Source organism: Talpa europaea (assembly GCF_964194135.1).
Source record: "Talpa europaea genome assembly, chromosome: 8".
NCBI lineage: Eukaryota > Metazoa > Chordata > Mammalia > Eulipotyphla > Talpidae > Talpa > Talpa europaea.
The window spans coordinates 1,354,340-1,364,789 of record NC_140075.1 but is presented as its reverse complement, the minus strand read 5'-3'; the positions used below and the strand labels follow the sequence as shown (position 1 = coordinate 1,364,789).

Here is a 10,450-nt window from a genome sequence, read left to right as displayed (position 1 = left end):
GCAGGGACAGGCTCACCAGGGTGGGGAGGGGCTGGGCATGTTCACGTGTCCTCTGGGGCTGTGCAATGGACAACCTCTGGGAGGTGTGCTGGGCGGAGACACTGGGGCCTGGGCAGGAGCTGGGCCATCGGGAATCGGGCGGTGGGGAGGGGCAGTCAGTCTGGCTATGAGATCAACCAGAGCAGAATCCTACAATCGGTTGAAATGCTCCTCCTTCCCCATCCCAGATCCTGTGTGATAAATTGCATTTTGGAGCTGAACACAAAACGCTCAACACAGAGCAAGAGATTTGGTGCTCCTCCACTCCACACCCTGAATGTGACCAATGGGGCACACCTGTGACTGTCCTTGTAGGTGTCATCCAGGCTCAGACTGGAAGGCTTCACTCATGTTTTATTCTGCTTGATATATTTATACAGATGATGTCTCCTGTGGTGATGAATCTCACGACCGTGACAGAATTTGTCCTCCTGGGGTTCCCCACCCAGGGGACCATGAGCTTCCTGCACCCACTGCTCTTCTCCCTGGTCTACCTGTGTGCCCTGCTGGGGAACGGTCGCATCGTCCTCATCACCACCCTGGACCGGCACCTCCACACCCCCATGTACTTCTTCCTGAGGAGTCTGTCCTTCACGGACCTCTGCCTCATCTCAGCCACGGTCCCCAAGTCCATCGCCAACTCTCAGAGGCACAGCAGCTCCATCTCGTTCCCGGGCTGTGTCGTCCAGGTCTTCATGATGGTTATGTCAACAGGTACAGAGATGAACCTGCTCACGGTGATGAGCCTTGACCGCTATGCTGCCATCTGCCACCCCCTGCACTATGAGGTCATCATGAGCAGGGACAGGTGTGTGCAGCTATCAGCTGTGTCCTGGCTGGGTGGGGGTCTCAATGCTGTGATGCACACAGCTGGAACCTTCTCCTTGTCCTTCTGTGGGTCCAACGTGGTCCACCAGTTCTTCTGTGACATCCCCCAGTTATTGGCTATTTCCTGCTCAGAAAATCTAATGAGTGAAATTGTCCCCATTCTCATTAGTGTGACATTAGATGTGGGTTGTTTGACTTTCATCGTCATTTCCTATGTCCACATCTTCTCTGCTGTGAGAAAGATCCCATCCACAGAAGGGAAGGCCAAGGCCTACTCCACCTGCATTCCCCACCTGCTGGTTGTGGTCCTTTTTCTCTCCGCTGGATTCTTTGCTTATCTGAAGCCGACCTCAGGGATCCCATCCACGTCTGACGTCATTTCTATGTTCTACACGATGGTGCCCCCCACCTTTAATCCCGTCATCTACAGTCTGAGGAACCAAGCCATGAAGTTGGCTGTGGGGAGACTGATAAATTGCCAATATTCCAAGATGTGAGATAGCACCATCTATAATTATCACCCATGATTAATTTTTCCCTCTGACTGTAGATTTCATTATTTATAAAGTACAGATTTTTTGCATTAGGATTTTTCCTTTTCCAGAAATTTATATTCTCGTATTCTTCCATAAGCTTTAGTTTCCTAAATACTGCTCTCTTTTGCCTAACCTCCAACTGTGTGATGTTCATAAAGTGAATCCCCACTCATGGTTGAAAACAATGTATGTGGCTTAGAAAGAATGTTCTAGAACTCACACATAACCAACATTTATGTGAAAGGGAGCATTGGTAATGGGGTCTATGCTCAAGAGCACACTGTCCCGGGCCCCCTGTCCTGGGCACTCAGTTCCCACAGCCTATGTGTGTCTCCACTGAGAGCCCCATCCTTTTGGAGGGGAGGGGAGACAGTAGAATGGGGCCCTCCACCCTCACTATTATAATGCATTGTCTTCCTATAGAGACATTCATGTTTCTGTTCAAAAGGCAAAGAGAAACTACACTTGAATCTGCTGAAGATGTCAGGATGGAAGGATGGAAGCATCCTTGGGGAGTCGGTGTCCACGCTGAACTCCATTAGTTATGTGCATATTGATTTCTATAATGCCTGATTTGATTGTTACAGGACTACACTGTTTTAAGTACTAGAATTAAAGTAAAAAGTATATGATATTTATTGAGGGACTACATATTTACTTTTAAGATGCATCTTGTTTATACACTTCTTTTAATGTATTTGTTTTTGGGTTCCCTTAGTTTTCATATTTGTATTTTGAGTCTTACACCAGGACTTCTTGTTGACTCTCTGGTAGATAACATTTATTTCCCTTTCCTTCTACTCTGGAACTAGCTATTTATTATACTGTAAAGAACAGGATGTAAAAGTCAGGATGTAAAAGTCAGGATGTAAAAGTCAGGATGTAAAAGTCAGCATGACACTATTTTAAATGTTTATTCTTCTACAATATTTGTACCCTAAATACCCAGCTTCTCATTACTGTTTTCCTTATACTCAGACATGAGCTGGGGGTGATGTTCTTCCCTCAAGTGTTCTCTCTGGAGCAGATCACTGTGTCTCCAGACTCTCCAGACGGGCCGTGACATACTCAGTCCAGAAACTCTTTCTTTTAAAAAATGTATGTTAACCACAGACCGAGTCCATTCCGATATCAGAATAAAACACGCTGCAAACTCACTCAAACGAGCACTCATGTCAATGAATGTAATTGACCAAAGATCTATCCCCCTGGGACACTTATTTCAGTCTCTCTTACATCTTTTAAAAATATTTTCAATAATTCACTGGATAAAACTTTTGTATTTTGAGACGGGGATTTGATGAGTGACATAACATCAGTGACGTAATATGAGGACATGCTAATTTATAACTTGCCACCATCAAAGAAATGCTTTATGCACAGGTTTTGGTTGCTTTCATTTGGGGGTTAGTTTCCCACTCTGCATGCACAGTGCTCCCTGCTCTCCACACAACAGCCCCCCGTTGTTACGTCATCTACTTCCAAGCCACGCCCCCACCCCTTGTTCCCTGTGGTAACAGCACATTTTTCCGCTAGTCCAACATTCACATTCTCTGGATTTGGTAATACAGGATTTCTGTATTTTCTCTCCCAGATGCGTGAGACCATCGCTATCTGTCTCTCGCTATCTGCTTACGTCACTGAACAACATCACCACAAGGTCCATCCATGTGGCCCCCAATACATGATTTTGTCTTTTAATATTTTTTTTTAATAGAGGAGAGGCATGTTTTTTATTTTTATTTGTTTGTTTGTTTGTTTTGTCTGTACATGCACTGGGTACAGTCAGAAGCGCGGGAGGGTGAGAGAATTCACCAGAGCCAGAGCGGGGAGCAGAGCAGGCAGAAGGACCGAAGTACACTGCTGAGGGGAGCTGCGGGCGGCAGGAGAGGTCTGCGCGCCATGCGGGACCCTCCTCCGGGGGCTGGGGAGTAGCCGGGGATCGAACCGGCGCCGTTGAGGCTGCGGGCAGCTTTGCAACCCAGCGCTCAACCGCTGTGCCACTGGGGAGGCCCTGATTTCGTCTTTTAATAGCTGTGTGGTATTCCACTGAGTGTGAACCTTACACTCTCTATTCTCGCCTCTGTCCATGGCACTTGGGTTGGGCGCGTGGCGGGCAATGGTGGATGGTGCTGCTGGGAACACAGGTGTGCGTAGTCTGCCCTGTAGAGTCTGCGCATCTGGGACAAATACCCGGCTAAGATTTGCTCCATCCTGTGGTTGTCCTGTTGTTAGTGTCTGAAGACATCTCCAAGCCATCTTCGGGCAGAGATGAGAGGCCCTTTCTCTCCCTCCCTCACCTCCTGTTGTGTCCATACTCTTGATTGGTCCCTGCTCACAAGGGTGACTGACAAGTCATTACAGTTTAATTTGTGTTCTCTTATCATCAGTGCTGTTGAACAATATTGTGTGGCTCAAATTGTGGTAGGGCCCAAAACCATAAAACAGCAGAAAGAACACATGGGGTGATGCCCTAATGGGCACCCGCCATGGCGTGTTTTCAGGGACACAAGGCCAAGGCCAAGGGAACAAGAGCACTTAAGACAAGCAGGCCCCCCATACTAGAGTGCTCCTGGGCCTCAGAAACCATTGTGAGCACAGGCCTTGTGCGGGGAGAAGCCACATGCACCCCACACTCCTGAAAAGGGCGAGTGTCCCTCCACACACGTGTGTCCCCACCACAACAGGTAGCAGCACCCCAGTCGAGACACGGGCCAAGGCCGACGTGGACAGTCTCTACGGAGGATGCGCCGGTGTCTGCAGAGTGGATTCAGGCTCCAGACCCTGCTCTGAGCTTCGCTGGCACGTCCTGACCACCCCCTACCCCTGGCACAGATGTGTTTGTTCCTGTCCAGGGATGGGCTCATCCTGCAGGGCCAGCGGAGGCAAGGGCTTGATCATGTCATTATTCAGTGTTAACATCTAATAAGCTGGGCGGACTCTGTCTTGCTGCTTCCTGGGAACTCTGAGCGCTGCTGATGATGACGTTTCAGCTCCTCACACTCAGCCCACACTTTCCGTTGTGTCCCCATCCCTCAGCGGGTGCTGGACACCGGGGTCCACAAGGTCCGAGTCTGTGTCCAAAGAGACTTACATGTGAGGAATGTGCTCCCGGTGCTGAGAAGCTTTTCTCACCCAAGATTAGCAGGAAGGACTACCTATAATTTTCCTCAAGTTATGAACATAAAATTTTTAGTGACAACACAGGTTACCCCATGATACATGGGGGCATTAGTGCCAGTTGCTCCTCCCTGGTGCACCCCACAACCTACTCCCTGAACCCCTAACCAGACACCTGCCTGGAGCTGTCTCTTGGCTGTGTCCCCGCAGTTGTACCCTCCACTGAACAGGGGCAAAGTGGTTTCACGTACCCCGATGGTCTCCGGCCCAATGGTGCATACAGAGCCCCCACTTGCTGCAAGAAGGAGCCTCCCAGATTAGGCGGGGAGAGCCAGGCCCTACCTCCAGGTGGGGTGCTGGGGGAAGACATCCAGTGGACATGTGGTCCCCCGGGCTGAACGAGGGCCTCTCATCAGTGACCACATGCCAGAAGCTGAAGTCAAATATCTGTCCCCTTGAGTCTGGGGGGTGGGTCATCCCAGGTCATGTCCCAATGATCCCTGAGCTGGTCCCCACCCACCATGCAGAACCACCACTGGCTTTAATGATGGGACCAGCACCCAGGTCCCCCTCAGTCAGTGGAGGCTGATGGAGCCTGAGGAGGAGGAACCAGAGTCCAGTCCTCACAGGGGTCAAAACTAACAGAACTGCCTCTGGTACACTCAGTGCACTGATGATCACTGAATGTGCTTCAGGATGAAGCCAATTAAGACCATCAACAACAACAACAACAGAATACACTTGTCCCTCTGGAGGAAGGTCCCTGAAGGCTGGAATATGGACAGTGTCCAACACGTGGACACCAGCTCCAGAGCTCAAATAGCCCAGCCCTGAGGCCCTGCTCTGTCCATGAGGCAGTGTGGGACAGGGTGGAACACCCTGTGAGTGCTCAGAGGCTCCCCACGAGCGCCGACCATGGAGTGAGAGGCCGGGACGCCCTCTGTCCCGCCATGGGGACAACCTCAGGAGAGAGACTCGACACGGCAGCGGGAACTTCCCCCCAGACTGCAGGTATTCTGTTCTTAGACAGTTTTCAAGAAGAATCCATTCAGATGGAAATATTTCAGATTTCAAGCTTCATTTCACATCTCAGAAAGCACCATAGTCAAAATATTCATTCAGAAAAGAACTACACATTCTCAAGATTCCAAATAGTTCAATTTCACACCACAATATTTTTATGGGATAAGTTTCAAAGAGAGAAATTAACTTTTCATTAATCTCTCCAAAGGTTGTGACTTTTAATACATTTACCATAGAGAATGTTTGGAATTGTGGCCGATGAAAATATTGCTTAATAACAGATTTTAGCTTTCAGCACAGTGAGTGTATGTTAAGTATTCAATAAAATCACAACTAATGGAATAATGATAAAGAAATATAAGATGAAAGTTAAAATACTTATTGTTAAAATTCAGAGTGTTATGGCTTTTTGTCCCGAAATTTATGACACAGGTGTCAAATAGAAATTCAAAAATATTTTAAGCAACATTGTTGATAGTTTAATGGCTATGGCACTAACATGAGGCTGGCAGGGACGTGTGACTATTCAGGGACAGGAATTTGGGATTTGTCCCAAACTCCATCACTCAGAGATTGTTAGCGATATTGTAAAATGCAGATGGAAGAGTTTTATAAAAGAATCATATTTCAAAATATATCTTATTATAATTGATATTTATTTAAATAAATGAAAAGACTTTTACGTATAGACAACTTTGTGTCTTCAGTGATTATATTATTTTCATTAAAGTATTTTTAATTGTTCAAACTAATGTATATCCACAAGTATTATCCCACATTCTCCTTAAAAATCCTGCCCTCCCCAGGGCCTGCCCCTCTGTCACCCCGCAGAAGGGGGAGAGGATGAGATTGGTGGGGGGAGAGAGGGAAGGGCTGCCCCATGTCCAGGCATCCCCACTCACGCATGGGCCTGGGATGAGGAACAAACCTGCACCCTGGGTCCCAGGGCTCTGGGCCTGGCAGGGACAGCCACACACACAGACCGTCAGGCACAGCACCGGAGTGGCCTCCTCCCATCACAGACATGCGTGAGTCTGAGGGGCACATAGGGGCCGGGAGGGACCTGGGGGTGGACGAGCCCATCCTGCAGGAGAGATGTGTGGGTGTGACCCAGGAAGAGACTCTGTGGGAAACGTGGTCTCTGGGTCCTCTGATTTGGGGAGTCAGGAGCAGGGAGATGAGGAGACGAGGGGATGGACCAGGAGGCAGCAGGGAGGCCACAGGGGCAGGAATCTGACAGAGGATGCGTCAGGACACGCTGCACAGGGACGCCGAGCCCAGATCTTTCAGTTCCAGGACAGCGTCGGGTCCTGGGGGCAGGAAAACGGGGACTCGCACACCCCACCAAACTGCACACCTGTCACTGCGGGGCCTCCCCAGACCAGGGATGTGCTGGAGGAGCAGTGACAGGCTCTCCATGGTGGGGAGGGGCTGGGCATGGTCACGTGTCCTCTGGGGCTGTGCCCTGGACAACCTCTGGGAGGTGTGCTGGGCGGAGACCCTGGGGCCTGGGCAAGAGTAAGAGCAGTGGGACTGGGGTGGGTGCGTAGTGTGGGAGCTTTGCTGAGACTTTTGACAGATAAGAGATTCTAATATGTTCAAGTTTTGTAGGGGACAGCTGAAATTTTAGTCTCTCACCAATCTGGCGGACATATTTGGCGAATATAATAATGGCAATTCACATTAGAAGGCAAAAAATGTGTTGAATAAAACTGTATACACAGATGACGATACTAGAATCTGCAGAACCTAGAAGGAATAATTATGTAGAAAATACATTGTATTATTAACTGGTATTGATAACCCCTTGTCCTCCTGGGGTTCCCCATCCAGGGGACCATGGGCTTCTTGCACCCGCTGCTATTCTCCCTGGTCTACCTGTGCGCCCTGCTGGGGAACGGGTTCATCGTCCTAATCACCACCCTGGACCGGCACCTCCACACCCCCATGTACTTCTTCCTGAGGAGTCTGTCCTTCACGGACCTCTGCCTTATCTCAATTACTGCCCCCAAGTCCATTGCCAGCTCTCTGAGGCACAGCAGCACCATCTCCTTCCCGGGCTGTGTCATCCAGGTCTCCATGATGCTTATTTCTATTGGTACAGAGATGCACCTGCTCACAGTGATGAGCCTTGACCGCTACGCTGCCATCTGCCACCCCCTGCACTATGATGTCATCATGAGCAGGACCAGGTGTGTGCAGCTGACAGCTGTGTCCTGGGTGGGTGGGGGTGTTATCTCTGTGATTCTCACAGCTGGAACCTTCTCCTTGCCCTTCTGTGGGTCCAACGTGATCCACCAGTTCTTCTCTGACATACCCCAGTTATTGGCTATTTCCTGCTCAGGAAATGTAATGAGCAAAATTGTCCCTGTTCTCTTTATTGCATTGTTGTGTATCTGCTACTTTATTTTCATCGTCATTTCATACGTCCACATCTTCTCTGTGGTCAGGAAGATCCCATCCACAGAAGGGAAGGCCAAAGTCTACTCCACCTGCCTTCCCCACCTGCTGGTTGTGGTGCTGTTTGTCTCCACTGGGTTCTTTGCTTATCTGAAGCCGACCTCAGGGACCTCTTCCATGTCTGACCTGGTCATTTCTATGTTCTACACGGTGGTGCCCCCCACCTTTAATCCCGTTATATACAGTCTGAGGAACCAAGCCATGGAGTCGGCTGTGAGGAGACTGATGAAGGGTCAATACTCTAAGATGTGAGATACCACAATCTAAAATTATAACTTCTTTAACTCAGCTTTTCCCCTCTAATTCTTACATGTCATCATTTCTAAAGCATAGACTTCTTCTATTTGCATTTTTCCTTTTTCAAAAATTTATATTCTCATAATCTTCCATAAACTCCTGTTTCCTAAAATACTGCAATCCTTTCCCCAACCCCTCCCTGTGTGATGTTCATAAAGTGATTGTGGCTTACAGTTAAAAACATGTATTTGCTGGTCAAAGAAATTCCTAGAACTCACACATCTCCAAAATTTATGTGAAATGAAGCAGTGGTAAAGGGGTCTATCCTCAGGCAAACACAGTCACGGGACCCCAGTCCTGGCCGCTTGGTCCTCACAGCCTGTGTGTGTCTCCACAGAGGGCCCTGTGCCCTGTGGAGGGGAAGGGAGACAGCTGAGTGGGGTCCCCCACCCCTCATGATTCCTAATGGAGTGTCTTCCTCTAAGAGACATTCATGCTTTTGTTCAAAAGGCAAGGAGAATCTATTCTTGAATCTGATGGAGCTGGGAGGATGCACGTGTCCTTGGGGAAAAGGAATCTGTGATTGAAAGCAACAACTGGTGTGAATATTAATCTCTTGATATCTAATTTGATTGTAACAGGACTGGACTGTGTGACATACTATAATAAAATTAAAATGCATGTGGATTTTTATTGAGGAACTACGTATGTACAGTTAAAATATGTAGGTTTTAGACATTTGCTCTTGTGTGTTTATGTTTAGGTTCCCTTAGCTTTCAAAATTGTATTTGATGGGGCCTCCCCGGTGGCGCAGCGGTTGAGCGCTGGGTTGCGAAGCTGCCCGCGGCCTCTGCGGCGCCGGTTCGATCCCCGGCTGCTCCCCGGCCACCGGAGGAGGGTCCCGCATGGCGCGCAGACCTCTCCTGCCGCCCACTGCTCCCCTCAGCAGTGTACTTCGGTCCTTCTGCCTGCTCTACTCCCCGCTCTGGCTCTGGTGAATTCTCTCACCCTCCCGCACTTCTGACGGTACCCAGTGCATGTATAAACAAAACAAACAAACAAACAAATAAATAAATAAAACATGCCTCTATAAAATAAAAAAAAAATTGTATTTGATGTCTCACAGCTGGACTTCTTTTTCTTTAAGATATGTTTATTTATGCATTGAAGAGCTGGGGTGTGAGCAAGAGGTGCGGGGGGTGAGCTCATTCCCTAGAGACAGAGTGGGGAGCAGAACAGAAGGATCCACTGGAACACACTGCTGGGGGGAGCAGCGGTGAGGCAGGAGAGGTCTGCTGCGCCCTGAGAGTATCTCCCCTGCAGGGAATCGAACTCACGCTGCAGAGGCTGGGATGGCTTGACAGCGCAGTGTGCAACCCCTGCACCACTGGGGAGGCCCTTGCGCCTGGACTTCTTGTCAGTGTTCCTATGGAGAATATTTAAGTCCTTTTCTTCTACTTTGGAGCTATGCTTTTTTATATTGTGTGAAAAACTTTATATAAAATAAAGCATGGCAATATTTATAATTTTTATTCTCCAGGAGCTTCTGTGCTGTAAACGCCAGGGGCCTTGAGCAGCCCGGCCCAACATGAGTTTCCCGCCCAGGACAGGGCAGCACCACGCAGAGGGGGAGCAGAGCGCCGGGGTGGGCGTGGGGGCCTAGTCCTCGATGTTTGTGCCGCCCTCGCTCCTGACTCTGGACTAAGCAGGGAGCCCCCGAGCCCCCTGTTCCACTTGCTGGTCGCCATCCAGAGGCAGCGCCGAGCCGGTCTGGGTGTGGCAGCTCCTGCCTCCATGGTTGGCAATGCTACTATTGCCACCATTGATCGCCAGTAATTGGATGAAATAAAGAGTGGCTGTACTGTGGATGATCACAAATAGAGTACGTAAGACCCTCTTCCCCTGTGTGCTGGACTGGTCAGCCAATGACGGGTAAGATCAGGAACAGACCCTCGGTTTGTGACTCCTGACAACCTAAGACAGGCGCAGTCCCCGAGGGTTTTATAAGTGTCCCCCTTTTTTAACTCTATGGAAAATAACTCCTAGAAGACAATACCTGCTCAAAACCTACACCGTTACTGTAAAGCTAGTTTGACTGCTTACGGAAAATGCATTAAGAATCTGGTGGGTGTGGGGAGCCTAGAATAATGGAATTAAGTTGTGTTGTATGAACAGTCACAGTAATAACAAAAATATGTAGGTTAACA

The 10,450-nt window shown here is 49.0% G+C and overlaps 1 protein-coding gene across 1 annotated transcript; it reads left to right on the top strand.

The window, feature by feature from the left end:
• Positions 1 to 536: 536 nt before the first annotated feature.
• Positions 537 to 10,079, top strand: LOC311176123 (olfactory receptor 14A16-like; the record flags this gene model as incomplete). Its single annotated transcript, XM_084241444.1, has 3 exons — positions 537 to 1,166; positions 4,443 to 4,499; positions 9,996 to 10,079. Coding segments are annotated over 3 exons (771 nt in total), but the record flags the coding sequence as incomplete, so codon positions are not given.
• Positions 10,080 to 10,450: the final 371 nt, after the last annotated feature.